Here is a 14742-nt window from a genome sequence, read left to right on the forward strand (position 1 = left end):
GACAGTGACCCAAGCCGGGAATCGAACCTGGGTCCCTGGCGCTGTGAGGCAGCAGCACTAACCACTGTGCCACCACCTTGAATGTTAAGATATTTTGAATGATCATCCAAATATTCTTTAATCATCATAGAATCCCTGAAGTGCAGAAGGAGGCCATTCGGCCCATCAAGCCTGCACCGACCACAATTCCACCCTATCCCCAAAACCCCTGCTAATCCCCCTGACAATAGGGTCAATTTAGCACGGCCAATCAACCTAACCTAACATCTTTGGAGTGTGGGAGGAAACTGGAGCACCCAGAGGAAACCCACGCAGACACGGGGAGGATGTGCAGACTCCGAACGGACAGTGACCCAAGCCGGGAATTGAACCCGGGTCCCTGGCGCTGTGAGGCAGCAGTGCTAACCACTGTGCCACCGTGCCACCCCAAATGGGTTGTCAGATTTGTGGTCTCCACCAACCTTCCCAGGCAGCGCTCTTGGGAACAGAGCCACCCATTGACCCCCTTACTCCCTCCCCCATCTCCCCAGCCTGCACACTCTTAGCCCAGGAGAAAGGGTCAGTGAACCCAGTGCACTCGCACGGTGCCACTGATGTGTTAAGGTATAGCTCCCATCGGTCAGCTCCGGCATCAATTTTAAAAAAAATACTTTTCCAATTCAATCAAATCAAATCCAATTCAGAGTCTCAACAAGTTGAGACATTTCCGAACCAGGCTGACAAGACAGGGCGAGCGACCAAATCACCCTGTCCTGGGCCTGATCTACATGAGCCAAGCTGATTGGAGAAGGGGGAGGTTCCTCCTCCAAGGCTTGAGCTCATTTGCATCTTAGCCAAAAGGCCGAGATGCCGCTTTAAAAAATTGCTTCATATGAAACATATGAAGCCTCAGCGTAACCTAATGACCTCAACCAAGTGCGGCCGACCATGGGCTGCCGACCATACTACACTTGATCTTAGCCAAAAGGCCGAGAAGCGAGCTCCGGACATCAATGGCAACCCCAAGCATTATTCCAGCATCAATGTTCACCATTGGGCCCAAGCCAAAGGGATCCCTCAAGGTGAATATGGCTGGTGTTCGGGCGGACATGTTGGAGTGCGTGCCGACGGGAAGTTGAACGTTCTGCCGTCGCGGAACACTGCGTACCTGTCGAAGAAATTCTTTGTGGTTAGCCTTTGTGTGTGTGCGCTGAGGTGTCCCATCCCCCCCCCGGAGGCACTTTGCAAAATATACTTTCACGGCATGTGGGCGGCGCTGCCTTTCGTTGAGTCGAATTTGCAGCTCTGCGTCACCCTCTGAGTCAGCAGGTCGTGGGTTCAAATCTCACTCGAGGAACTTCAGAAAAAAAAGCAAGGCTGGTTTGTCAGTGCAGTACTGAGGGAGTGCCGCACTGTCAGAGGGTCAGTGCTGAGGGAGTGCTGCACTGTCAGAGGGTCAGTGCTGAGGGAGTGCTGCACTGTCAGAGTGTCAGTACTGAGGGAGTGCTGCACTGTCAGAGTGTCAGTACTGAGGGAGTGCCGCACTGTCAGAGGGTCAGTACTGAGGGAGTGCCGCACTGCCAGGGGGTCAATGCTGAGGGAGTGCCGCACTGTCAGAGGGTCAGTAGTGAGGGAGTGCTACACTTTCAGAGGGTCAGAAGTGAGGGAGTGCTGCACTGTCAGCGGGTCAGTACTGAGGGAGTGCCGCACTGTCAGAGGGCCAGTACTGAGGGAGTGCCGCACTGTCAGAGAGTCAGTGCTGAGGGAGTGCCGCACTGTCAGAGGGTCAGTACTGAGGGAGTGCCGCACTGTCAGAGGGTCAGTACTGAGGGAGTGCCGCACTGTCAGAGGGTCAGTGCTGAGGGAGTGCCGCACTGTCAGAGGGTCAGTACTGAGGGAGCGCCGCACTGTCAGAGGGTCAGTGCTGAGGGAGTGCCGCACTGTCAGAGGGTCAGTACTGAGGGAGTGCCGCACTGTCAGAGGGTCAGTGCTGAGGGAGTGCTGCACTGTCAGCAGGTCGGGGGATCAAAGAACAAAGAGCACCGCAATGAAGTTACTGTGAAAATCCCCTAGTCGCCACACTCCGCTGCCTGTTCGGGTACACTGAGGGAGAATTTAGCACGGCCAATGCAACTAACCGGCACGTCTTTGGAGTGTGGGAGGAAAACCGGAGCACCCGGAGGAAACCCACACAGACACGGGGAGAACGTGCAGACTCCGCACAGACGGTGGCCCAATCCGGGAATCGAACCCGGGCCAGTGAGGCAGCAGTGCTAACCACTCTGTTCATTCCCGCCCCCTCAGACGGATGGAAGGGGTTCCTCGATGATATTCGTGGGGGTTGCGGCTGACATAGCATCCCTTAACCGTTAAAAATGACCAAGCGTCAGAGTGAGTGTGTGCCTCGTCGTTTCTGGGATCTTGCTGAGTCCAAATTTGCCTGCTGTGTTTCCTAGGTAACAGCGCTTCAAAGGGGTGTTTAATCGCACTCTGGTGCATTGTGAGGTAGTGAAAGGTACTTTTTGATTGTAAGTTCTCTTTTTGTTTGCTTTACCAGAAACACAGAGAAATGTCTTTTTTGGGAAAATGAGACTTGTTCCGAGTGTGTAACCTGAAGCTGCCAGAATGGGTGAACTATTTTAGATCCAGTGCTGGTGTATCTGTCAGTGAAGGGCTGGATCATACTGAAGAGAGTTGACTCCCTTTTTTATCCCTTCGCGCCCACTGACGCACTTAGTATGGCCTCTCGCCTCAGACACAGTTAGAATCTCTCTCTCTCTCGCGCATTCTCACATCGAGTCCGGCTCTACACCGCCTGCTCTCTGTTACAGAAAATCTCGGCATGAATTCCAGAGCTCGCAGGGCAGCAGGATTATCCAGCGACAGAACCGGCGCAGAATGACCTGCCCCAGCGCGGCGGAGATCACCAAGGCCAAAGCCATCATGTCCATGCCTCCGCTCACCAAGGCTCTCAACCTGGACGAACTCCTCCTCAAATGCATCCAGTCCTTTGGTAAGTGTCGCCCGAATCCCGGGGCTGATTGTAGATAGACCATCCTCTGTGTGTGTGAGTGTGTGTGTGCGCGTGTGTGTTTGTGTGTGTGTGTGTGAGTGTGTGTGTATCTGTGTGTGTGATTGTGTGTGTGTGTGTGTGTGTGTGAGTGTGTGTGTGTGTGTGTGAGTGTGTGTGTATCTGTGTGTGTGTGTGTGTGTGTGTGTGTGAGTGAGTGTGTGCGAGTGAGTGTGTGCGAGTGTCTGTGAGTGTGTGAGTATGATTGTGTGTGAGTGTGAGTGTGTGAGTGTGTGAGTGTGTGAGTGTGTGAGTGTGTGTGTGAGTGTGTGTGTGAGTGTGTGTGTGTGTGAGTGTGTGTGTGTGTGTGTGTGTGTGTGAGTGTGTGTGAGTGTGTGTGAGTGAGCATGCATGTGTGTGTGTGTGAGAGTGTGTGTGTGTGTGAGTGTGCGTGTGTGTGAGTGTGCGTGAGTGTGCGTGTGTGTGAGTGTGCGTGTGTGTGAGTGTGCGTGCGTGTGAGTGTGCGTGTGCGTGTGAGTGAGTGTGCGTGTGAGTGAGTGTGCGTGTGAGTGAGTGTGCGTGTGAGTGAGTGTGCGTGTGAGTGTGCGTGCATTTGTGTGCGTGCATGTGCGTGCGTGTGTGTGTGTGAGTGTGTGTGTGAGAGTGTGTGTGAGAGTGTGTGTGTGATTGTGTGAGTGAGTGTGTGTGTGAGTGTGTGTGTGTGAGTGTGTGTGTGTGAGTGTGTGTGTGTGAGTGTGTGTGTGCGTGTGTGTGTGCGTGTGTGTGTGATTGTGTGTGTGATTGTGTGTGTGATTGTGTGTGTGATTGTGTGTGTGTGTCTGTGTGTCTGTGTGTCTGAGTGTGTGAGTGTATGTGAGTATGCGAGTGTGTGTGAGTGTGTGTGAGTGTGTGTGTGTGTGTGTGTGAGTGTGCGTGCATTTGTGTGCGTGCATGTGCGTGCGTGTGTGTGTGTGAGTGTGAGAGTGTGTGTGTGATTGTGTGAGTGAGTGTGTGTGCGAGTATGTGTGTGTGAGTGTGTGTGTGTGAGTGTGTGTGTGTGAGTGTGTGTGTGTGTGTGTGATTGTGTGTGTGATTGTGTGTGTGATTGTGTGTGTGTCTGTGTGTCTGTGTGTCTGAGTGTGTGAGTGTATGTGAGTATGCGAGTGTGTGTGAGTGTGTGTGAGTGTGTGTGAGTGTGTGTGAGTGTGTGTGAGTGTGTGTGAGTGTGTGTGTGTGTGTGTGTGTGTGTGTGTGAGTGTGAGTGTGAGTGCGCGTGAGTGTCAGTATGTGTGTGTCCGCACAGAATGCTGCAGGTTGTGCCTGTCTGTGTGGAGTTTGCACATTCTCCCCGTGTCTGCGTGGGTTTCCTCCGGGTGCTCCGGTTCCCTCACACAGTCCCAAAGATGTGCGGGTTAGGTGGATTGGCCATGCTGAAATTGCCCCTTAGTGTCAGGGGGACTAGTTTGGGTAAAAGCATTGGGGTAATGGGGATAGGGTCTGGGTGGGATGGGTGGTCGGTGCAGACTCGATGGGCCAAATGGCCTCCTTCTGCACTGTAGGAATTCTATGATTATATAAATGCAGAACTGAACAATGAAAACAAAACTGTGGCTTTCTGAGCACAGAGTGAACAGGGAGGACTTGCTGTGACCTATATTCACAGCAGTTACTGCAGAGTTTAAAGCTTGGATGTTAGACTAGATACTAACAGATTGTGTACAGGGTCAGGGGGGAGGGGGTGGGGGGGTGGAGCTGGCCCACTTTCTCTGGGCGCAATTAGCAAATTAACATTTTTTTGAAAAGTGGGAATTGAGGTCGTGGAGTTACATGAGAAGGTTTCAGTCCGAGTGCATTCCTGCTTCGCTTGTGATACCCCGTGCTCACTAATGTGTCTCTGTCAAAGTTACGCGTTTACCCCAGTCCAACGCCGGCACCTCCACATCAAAGTTACCGGACCCAGAGAGCAGAGAGGTCCCGGCAACCATTCCCCACTTTCTCCCAAAAGCGATCTGTCGGGAGACCTCCTAAAGTCAGCCAAGGGACGAAATTCAAGCTGGCTTGTCATGAGGGTGCGCCCCTCAGGGCTTCCCAAGCCTTGCGTGTATCCTTGGGTTTATTTGATATTTGTTTCCTCCTTGCAGTTGGTTGGCCGTTACACCAGCATTCGGTGCATTGGGACGTCTTGTCGAAGTTGTACAAGACATTGGGAGCGACATGGTGGCACAGTGGTTAGCACTGCTGCCTCACAGCGCCAAGGATCCGGGTTCGATTCCCGGCTTGGGTCACTGATGGAGTTTGCACATTCTCCCCGTGTCTGCGTGGGTTTCCTCCGGGTGCTCCAGTTCCCTCCCACAGGTTAGGTAGATTGTCCATGCTAAATTGTCCCTTAGTATCATGGGGATTAGCTAGGGTAAATGCATGGAGGTTAGGGGGATAGGGTATGGGTAGGATTATGGTCGGTGCAGACTCAATGGGCCGAATGGCCTCCTTCTGCACTGTAGGATTCTATGATTCAATGATTAGTAAGGCCACACTTGGAATACTGTGTACAGTTCTGGTCACCCTATTGTAGAAAGGATATTATTCAACTGGAAAGAGTGCAGAAAAGATTTACTAGGATGTTGCCAGGACTTGATGGTTGGAGTTATAAGGAGAGACTGGATAGACTGGGGCTTTTTTCTCTGGAGCGTAGGAGGCTTAGGGGTGATCTTATAGAGGTCTCTAAAATAATGAGGGGCATAGATAAGTCAACAACTTTTCCCAAAGGTCAAGGTGTCTAAAACTAGAGGGCATAGGTTTAAGGTGAGAGGGGAGAGATACAAAAGGGTCCAGAGGGGCAATTTTTTCACACAGAGGGTGGTGAGTGTCTGGAACAAGCTGCCAGAGGTAGTAGTAGAGGCGGGTACAATTTTGTCTTTTAAAAAGCATTTAGACAGTTACATGGGTAAGATGGGTATAGAGGGATATGGGCCAAATGTGGCAATTGGGACTAGCTTAATGGTTAAAAAAAGGGGGCGGCATGGACAAGTTGGGCCGAAGGGCCTGTTTCCGTGCTGTAAACCTCTATGACTCTATGAGGACTCCTGTGTGAGGTTTCGAAATAAAGTCTCAGATTGGAAGCCTAACTTGCAAATGGAATAGTTTCAGGGAATGAACCTCACAACGACGTTGTCTCTCAGAGCCACTGGAACCTGGTGAGACCTTTAACCCTACATTGCACTGACCACCGTTGCGTGGATGGAATTTGACGGCACAGCAAAATCCCACAAGCGGATCTGTTCGACTCTTTTATGGGTCACCGTTGATGAGGGATGTTACCGAAGGGTGCCCAAATTCTTGGTTCTCCTGCAAGCATTCTGGAATTCGCCCCCAGCCAATCTCTGCCACCCTCAGAATACTGGGCTAGGTTCCGTGGTCAGTGGTTGAAGTGATGCCTTTCACTACTGACCTCGAAGAAAGCCGCCCGCAAAGGGTCTGGCGAACACTAGGGGAGCGAGCTTCCCCTTTCCAGACTGACCTTTAACTCCTGCACCAAATCAAGAGGCCTCCAGGGCTTTAGCAGGGATGTCAGTAAGCACCTTATCTCTATAACGCACAGTGATCGCCACCTGATGCGCGATTAAATCACTCGGGAGGCTAGATCGTACCTGGGAAATAAAGGCTTTTATTAATAACAAGAATGGAGCATACCATATACAATACAATCCCAGACTAAAGGGTCACCAGGCAGTGCAGTGACCTTTATTCTCCTCCAGGTAGGCGGAGCCAACTGGAGTGTACCACAGAACAATATCAACAGGTAGAACACCCCAACCCTAACCCCAACAGTGACAACAGTAACATATCTACAAGTACCCATAGTGCTGACCATCTATGGTTCAGTACCCATAGTGGTAACCATCTATGGTTCACCACACCACCCTCCTCCAATATTGGCTTTCTCGGAACAGTACAAGGCTGTTCAGCAGAGCAGGAGGTAATGTGGAACCGGGGAAAGAGTATTGTGTGACCTACAGGGTGGGATTTTATGACCTCGCTCATCCCGAAACTGTAAAATCCCGCCCAGCATCAACAGATCTTCCCATGGTCCGCCCCTCGCCCGCTCCGATTCCCGTGGCGGGCAGAGCGGTTAAATTCCAACCATAGAGTCACATGGTACTGAACAACCCTGTAGGTTGTTCCCGGGATGTGGTCGTCGCTGGCTGGGCCAGATGCCTCCCTGGTCGCCCTTGAACTGCCTGTGTCGCTCGGCCATTTCAGAGACAGTCAAAGAGTCAACCACATTGCTGTGGCACTGGAGTCACATGTAGGCCAGACCAAGTAAGGACGGCAGATTTCCTTCCCTAAAGGACATTAACGAACCAGATGGGGGTTTTTTTAACGACAATCGACAATGGTTTCATGGTCATCATTTAACACAAATTTTTTTTTTGGAATTCAAAACTGCTCAGTGGTTGGCGCTGCTGCCTCACAGCGCCAGGGACCCGGGTTCGATTCCCAGCCTCGGGTCACTATCTGTGCGGAGTCTGCACGTTCTCCCCGTGTCTGCGTGGGTTTCCTCCGGGTGCTGCGGTTTCCTCCCAGTGTCCGAAAGACATGCTGGTTAGATGCCAAATTCTCCCTCAGTGTGCGCAAACAGGCGCCGGAGTGTTGCGACTGGTGGATTCATTGCAGTGTTAATGTAAGCCTACTTGTGACATGAATAAATAAACAAAACTAAACTCAATAGTGGGATTCAAATGCGGGTCTCTGGAGCATTACCCTGGTTACTAGGCCAGTGACAATCCCACTAAGCCATTACCTTCCCAGTAATAATAGCAGTAGTCTAGCAGAAGACTAATATGGACTGCACTTGGCCAAGGCTGTACCTTGGTGACGTGTATAATTAACAACAAACAACAAACACGTGAATCCATCACGCAAACCAGCCTCCCATCCATTGACTCTGTCTACACTTCCCGCAGCCTCGGAAAAGCACCCGGCATAATTAAGGACCCCACACACCCTGGACATTCTCTCTTCCACCTTCTTCCCTCGGGAAAAAGATACAAAAGTCTGAGGTCACGTACCAACCGACTCAAGAACAGCTTCTTCCCTGCTGCTGTCAGACTTTTGAATGGACCTACCTCGCATTAAGTTGATCTTTCTCTACACCCTAGCTATGACTGTAACACTACATTCTGCACCCTCTCCTTTCCTTCTCTATGAACATTATGTTTTTATCTGTATAGCGTGCCAGAAACAATATTTTTCACTGTATGTTAATACAAGTGACAATAACAAATCAAATCAAATCAAAAACACTTGAGTTTCTGGCGCTGCCTCTGCTGGTGGGATGGGTCAGCCAGACGTCCGTTGACTTTGACGGGTCTGTAAAATCTCGGCCATAAACCACACAAGCCTCCAGACTTCTCAGTCAGGCATTGAACGAGCCCTCACAACAATAGGAGCAGGAGTAGGCCTTCCGGCTCTTTCAGCCTGCTGAACAAGCCCTTACAACAATTCGGTAAGACCATGGCTGGTCTGATCATCGCTTCAACTGTCACGCACTTTCCTGTCCAGCCCCGCTAAACTCCGATGGATACAGGCCCAACCTGTCAAAACATTCCTCCTCAGATAAGGTAGATCAACATCTTCTCCCAAAGGTAGGGGAATCTAAAACTAGAGGGCATCGTTTTAAGGGGAGAGATACAAAAGGGGTAGTTTTTTCACACAGAGGGTGGTGAGTGTCTGGAACAAGCTGTCAGAGGCAGTAGTAGAGGCGGGTACAATTTTGTCTTTTAAAAAGCATTTAGATAGTTACATGGATACGATGGGGATAGAGGGATATGGGCCAAACTTGGGTAGTTGGGACTAGCTTAACGGTAAAAACTGGGCAGCATGGACAAGTTGGGCCGAAGGGCCTGTTTCCATGCTATAAACCTCTATGATTCTATAACCCCTTCATCTCAGGAATCAGTAGAGTGAACCTTCTCTTTGAACACATTATAACCTTGCTTTAGTAAGGAGACCAATGCTGTAGCTAATATAGAATCCATAGAATCCCTGCATTCTATGGGCCATTCAGCCCATTGAGTCTGCACCGACCCCAGTTCAAACCAGGCCATATTCCCATAACCCCACATGTTTATCCTAGCTAGTCCCCCTGACACTGGCGTCAGTTTAGCATGGCAAATCAACCTAACCTGCACATAGAATCATAGAAACCCTACAGTGCAGAAAGAGGCCATTCGGCCCATCGAGTCTGCACCGACCACAATCCCACCCAGGCCCTACCCCCATATCCCTACATACTTACCCACTAATCCCTCTAACCTACACATCTCAGGACACTAAGGGCATTTTTTTTTTTTAGCATGGCCAATCAACCTACCCCGCACATCTTTGGACTGTGGGAGGAAACCGGAGCACCCGGAGGAAACCCATTCAGATACGGGAAGAATGTGCAGACTCCGCACAGTGACCCAAGCTGGGAATCGAACCCAGGTCTCTGGCGCTGTGAGGCAGCAGTGCTAACCACTGTGCCACTGTGCTGCCCGCCAATATTCCAGAAGTTCTCTCACCACTGTATGACTCACAGAACTTCCATATTTTTATATTCCACCCCCCCCCTTGCAATAAACCCCAACATTGCAGTTGTTTTCCTAATCACTTGTCGTACCTGCCGTACCGAGTTTCTGTGACAGGGTGGAGTCACTGGGTAAGACACTCTGTCGGAGAATTGGGGGCGGGATTTTCCAGCCGCGCTCACCCCAAGGCCGGAAAGTCCCATCCGAGGTCAACAGACCTTCACAAGGATCCTGCCCGCTACGATTCCCATGGCAGGCGGGACGGGAAAATTCCGCCTCGGTGTAGACTCGATGGGCAGAGTGGCCTCCTTCTGCACCGTAGGGATTCCATGATTCTCTGTACCAGGACAACCAGATCCCTCTGTACCCCTGAGTTCCACAGTCTCCCTCCATATAAATAGTATTCTGCTTTTCTATTCTCCCTGCCAAAGTGGACAAGTTCCCATTTCCAATGTTACACTCCATAATTCCCCTCCCTCTTCTGAGGTGAGTGTGTCAGCTAAGCTTCGGCTGTTTCCTGGCTGAGATTTGAGGTTTGCCCGTGTGACCCTGAAGTGATCGTACCAGCGCATTCTCCGCCTACCAGAGGTGGCCGTCTAACCTCGCCCACCTCCGCCCGCGCCTCAGTTCCTGAAATGTTGGTTTCCCACATCCGGAATCCGCCCCTTCAGGGCACTGCTGGCCAGTCTTCAGCATGTTGTTGCCTTGTATCCCGTCCCGTACCAGGTTCTGCTCTCCCATCATTCCTTCCCTGGCAGGAACGCCACCCAGATTAAACTAATTTCTTTAAAATTCTCATCCTTGCGTTCAAATCCCATTTCAGCTTCACTCGAGTGTCTTCCCTCACCTCAACCCTCTCACACGCTTTATAATTCTCCACTCTTTTGCCGTTTGCCTTTTGGGCCTAGTACAAGTGCCATGCCATAGAATCCCTGCAGTGCAGAAGGAGGCCATTCAATCCATCGAGTCTGCACCCACAACAAACTCACCAGGCTCTATCCCCGTAACCCCACACATTTACCTTGCTAGTCCCCTTGACATTAGGGGCAATTTAACATGGCCAGTCCACCTAACCTGCACATCTTTTGGACTGTGGGAGGAAACCGGAGCACCCGGAGGAAACCCACGCAGACACGGGGAGAACGTGCAGACTCCACACAGACAGTGACCCAAGTCGGGAATCGAACCTGGGTCCCTGACGTTATGAGGCAGCAGTGCTAACCACTGTGCCACCGCGCCGCCCATTGTTCTACACAAGCAGGCTGCCAATGTTGTGGTCCTTGTGTCCCACCAGGGCACAGATAAGCTGGCATAGACTGGCATAGGGCTGTCAGGACCAATATTTCATCCCTGAATAACGTGACCAGCCTCATTCTTTCTCTGGAGTTTGACTCAAAGGCCCATTCAGACAGCAGCTGTGAATCCACCTTGTAAATCCCTTCCACCAGATTCATTCACCCAGCAAAATCCAGGCTTTGGAAAGTGTAAAAGAAATAGATTTAATTACTAACTGGCCTCAATTGGACCCCAGCGGTAATGGTCTCACAGCGGCTTGTGTGGCAAAGTGGGAACAATGTTTGGAACTTCAAACTCTTTCTCACGGAGCTTGCGGGAACGAGGAACACTGCCATCTTAACTGACGTCCTCTCGTCTTCCCCAGCCTTCAGTGGGTAGCAGTCTGAGCTGGGAATATCTGAACATTCATGTGAATATCTGAGCTAGAGATACGTCCGACTCCAGGGCCAGGATTTTTCAGCCCTTCCCGTGCTGGAGAGACCACCCCCCCTTCTTCCCCCCCACTCGTGGTGGGATGAGTGAGGCACACAAAATGCCGTAGACATTGGTGGGACTGGCAGGTCCTGCCAGCGAACAATAATGAGCCAGCCCCGGGAAACGCGTGGAAGTGGGGTGAGAGTGGCATGTGGGCAGAGAATCACACCCCAGAGATCTATACACAAGCCCCCTGCCAACGCACCTAGTGCAGTGCCGCGGGATTGCTCTATGTTCCATGAGCCCCCTCACTCTGGCGTGACAGAATTTGTTGGAGAGGGAGACAGCGGGCTGAGAAGATACACAACTCCTGATCCCAGGAATGAAGGGTTTGGGGAGTCTGGGACTATACTCGATGGAGTTTAGAAGGATGAGGGGGGATCTAATTGAAACTTACACAATACTGAGAGGCCTAGATAGAATGGACGTGGAGAGGATGTCTCCACTAGTGGGAGAGACTAGAACTCGAGGGCACAACCTCGAGTGAAGGGACACTCCTTTAAAACTGAGATGAGGGGGAATTTCTTCAGCCAGAGGGTGGTGAATCTGTGGAACTCATTGCCACAGAAGGCTGTGGAGGCCAGGTCATTGAGTGTCTTTAAGATAGAGATAGATAGGTTCTTGATCAATAAGGGGATCAAGGATTATGGGAGAAGGCAGGAGAATGGGGATGAGAATCATATCAGCCATGATTGAATGGCGGAGCAGACTCGATGGGCCGAATGGCCTAATTCTGCTATGTCTTATGGTCTTACAGTTCGTTGTCCTCCGTTTGGTGCCCCTTCTCCACTGAGATTTCAGCCCTTTCTCGTCCCCTACCAAAGCCCTTCCAAACACTCAGTCTCCAGAGGTCACAGCCAGCGGCAACGGATTCCCAGTTTTCTCCTGTCAATGTTTGAACGGTGGTGGCACAGTGGTTAGCACTGCTGCCTCCCAGTGCCAGGGACCCGGGTTCGATTCGCGGCTTGGGTCACTGTCTGTGTGGATTCTGCATGTTCTCACCGTGTCTGCGTGGGTTTCCTCCGGGTGCTCCGGTTTCCCCCCACAGTCCGAAAGACGTGCTGGTTAGGGTGCATTGGCCGTGCTAAATTCTCCCTCAGTGTACCCGAACAGGCGCCGGAGTGTGGCGACTGGGGGATTTTCACAGTAACTTCATTGCGGCGTTAATGTAAGCCTACTTATGACTAATAAAAATACTTTAAACTTAAGTCTGCCACCTCCAAATCCTGGTAGCAGAGGAATGGATGTCAAGCGAGTCATGAGCCTGTGCCTAGTTCATTATAAGGAGAGCTTGTGGGCCATACGAATAATCCAATCAAGGTGGTCCCATCATCATAGGCATCATTGACTTAGTGTGAATATTGATGGAATTAACACAAGAGTTGGCAAACTTGTCCTGTCAAGAGATGCCAAGGATACATCTTGAGACAGCGGCACTACCTTAGCCATCAGGGAAGAACCCCCAATGATATTTGATGTGCACAATGCCAATCTTGCTTTCAACATGCTCAGCGCTCAGACAGTTAACGCAGTAACTTTTGACATAAGCACGATTCCTCAAACAAAGCATTGGTGTGTTTGCAACAATATTAGATTAACTCAAGGTTAACTCAGCCTGGGCTTGCTCTCCTGCCAACTTGGGAATGTGTGTGTGTGTTTCCTTGGCAGATCTAGACATTCTGATAAGGTCCGGGAGCTCCAAGAGCCAAACATATCCCAGCTCCGATTCTGTTAAATATCCAGAGGTCGATAGAGAGAATCCGCCCCCCTCCCTTTATTCGTAGAATCATAGAATGGTAAGCTCAGAAGGAGGCCATTCTGCCCAAACTTCAAAGGGGCGTGAACAAAGCCTGGTCCATCACGCAAACCGGCCTCCCATCCATTGACTCTGTCTACACTTCCCGCTGCCTCGGCAAAGCAGTCAGCATAATTAAGGACCCCACGCACCCCGGACATTCCCTCTTCCATCTTCTTCCGTTGGGGAAACGTCACAAAACTCTGAGGTCGCGTACCAACCGACTCAAGAACAGCTTCTTCCCTGCTGCTGTCAGACTTTTGAATGGACTTACCTCGCATTAAGCTGATCTTTCTCTACACCCTAGCTATGACTGCAACACTACATTCTGCACTCTCCCCTTTCCTTCTCCCCTATGTACTCTATGAATGGTATGCTATGTCTGTACAGCGCGCAAGAAACAATACTTTTCATTGTATCCCAATACATGTGACAATAATAAATCAAATCAAATCAAATTATAGATGTATCAGCTTTTTTCGATTGATCCCACTCCCCCTATATTCCGCTCCCCCCCCCCCCCCTCACCTCTCCCCACCCCCCCATTCACCTGCTGACGTCTCCATTTTAAGTATTTCTACAATTCCCCATTGAAATTCTCGGCAGCTCAGGAAGCCTCTGGGGTGAGAAAACAAAGTTATGGGGCTGGATCTCAACTCTCACAAATGGGTGGTTGGGGGTGGGGGGGGTGGCGGGGTGGGGGGGGGTGGCGGGGTGGTTGGGGGTGGGGGGGTGGCGGGGTGGCGGGGGGGTGGCGGGGTGGGGGGGGTGGCAGGGTGGTTGGGGGTGAGGGGGTGGCGAGGTGGGGGGTGCTCAGGTCAGAGGTTGAAATTGCAAAAACTGAAAGAGAAACTCAGCTGGAACACACCCTCATTCCGACTTTACCCCCTCGGACAGGGGGGAACAGGCGGTCACTCCGCTCATGGGAGGAGGGTCAGCCATCAGGGTGGCACAGTGGTTGGCACTGCTGCCGCACAGCACCAGGGCTGAGGGTTCGATTCCCGGCTTGGGCCACTGTCTGTGTGGAGTCTGCACGTTCTCCCAGTGTCTGCGTGGGTTTCCTCCGGGTGATCCGATTTCCTCCCACAGTCCGAAAGACGTGCTGGTTAGGGTGCATTGGCCGTGCTAAATTCTCCCCCAGTGTACCCGAACAGGCGCCGGAGTGTGGTGACTAGGGGATTTTCACAGTAACATCATTGCAGTGTTAATATAAGTCTACTTGTGACACTCGTAAAATAAACTCTAACATTTTAACTTCAAAACAATGGACGGGTAATAAATGTTGGCCCAGCCAGTGACGCCCACATCCTATGAAAGAATGAGGGAAAATAAAAGCAGCTTGCCAGCACAAGGAGAGGGGATTGTAGACGCTTTTACATTGACTGGGGATGAGTGTATGAGGGAAAAAGTGCTAGAAAGATATAAACACAGCAGGTCTGGCAGCATCTGTGGAGAGAGAATCAGAGTTAATGATTCGACTCCATGTGACGCGAATCATTAGGGTAGCTCAGTGGTTAGCACTGCTGCCTCACAGCGCCAGGGGCCTGGGTTCGATTCCTGGCTTGGTTCACCATCTGTGTGGAGTCGGCACGTTCCCCCCGTGTCGGCGTGGGTTTCCT

General features: G+C 51.2%; 1 protein-coding gene and 1 pseudogene across 1 annotated transcript in view; one reads left to right on the forward strand and one right to left on the reverse strand.

The window, feature by feature from the left end:
- LOC144511498 (RAS guanyl-releasing protein 1-like) overlaps positions 1 to 14742 on the forward strand; it is a 136240-nt gene that overhangs the window by 77195 nt on the left and 44303 nt on the right. Inside the window, exon 2 of the mRNA XM_078241885.1 lies at positions 2811 to 2992. Within this exon, the coding sequence (XP_078098011.1) occupies positions 2811 to 2992 (182 nt within the window). The remainder of the gene's footprint in view (positions 1 to 2810; positions 2993 to 14742) is intronic.
- On the reverse strand, positions 761 to 980 carry LOC144511596 (U2 spliceosomal RNA; annotated as a pseudogene).

This window comes from Mustelus asterias, chromosome 24 (genome assembly GCF_964213995.1).
Source record: "Mustelus asterias chromosome 24, sMusAst1.hap1.1, whole genome shotgun sequence".
In the NCBI taxonomy this organism is placed as follows: Eukaryota; Metazoa; Chordata; class Chondrichthyes; order Carcharhiniformes; family Triakidae; genus Mustelus; species Mustelus asterias.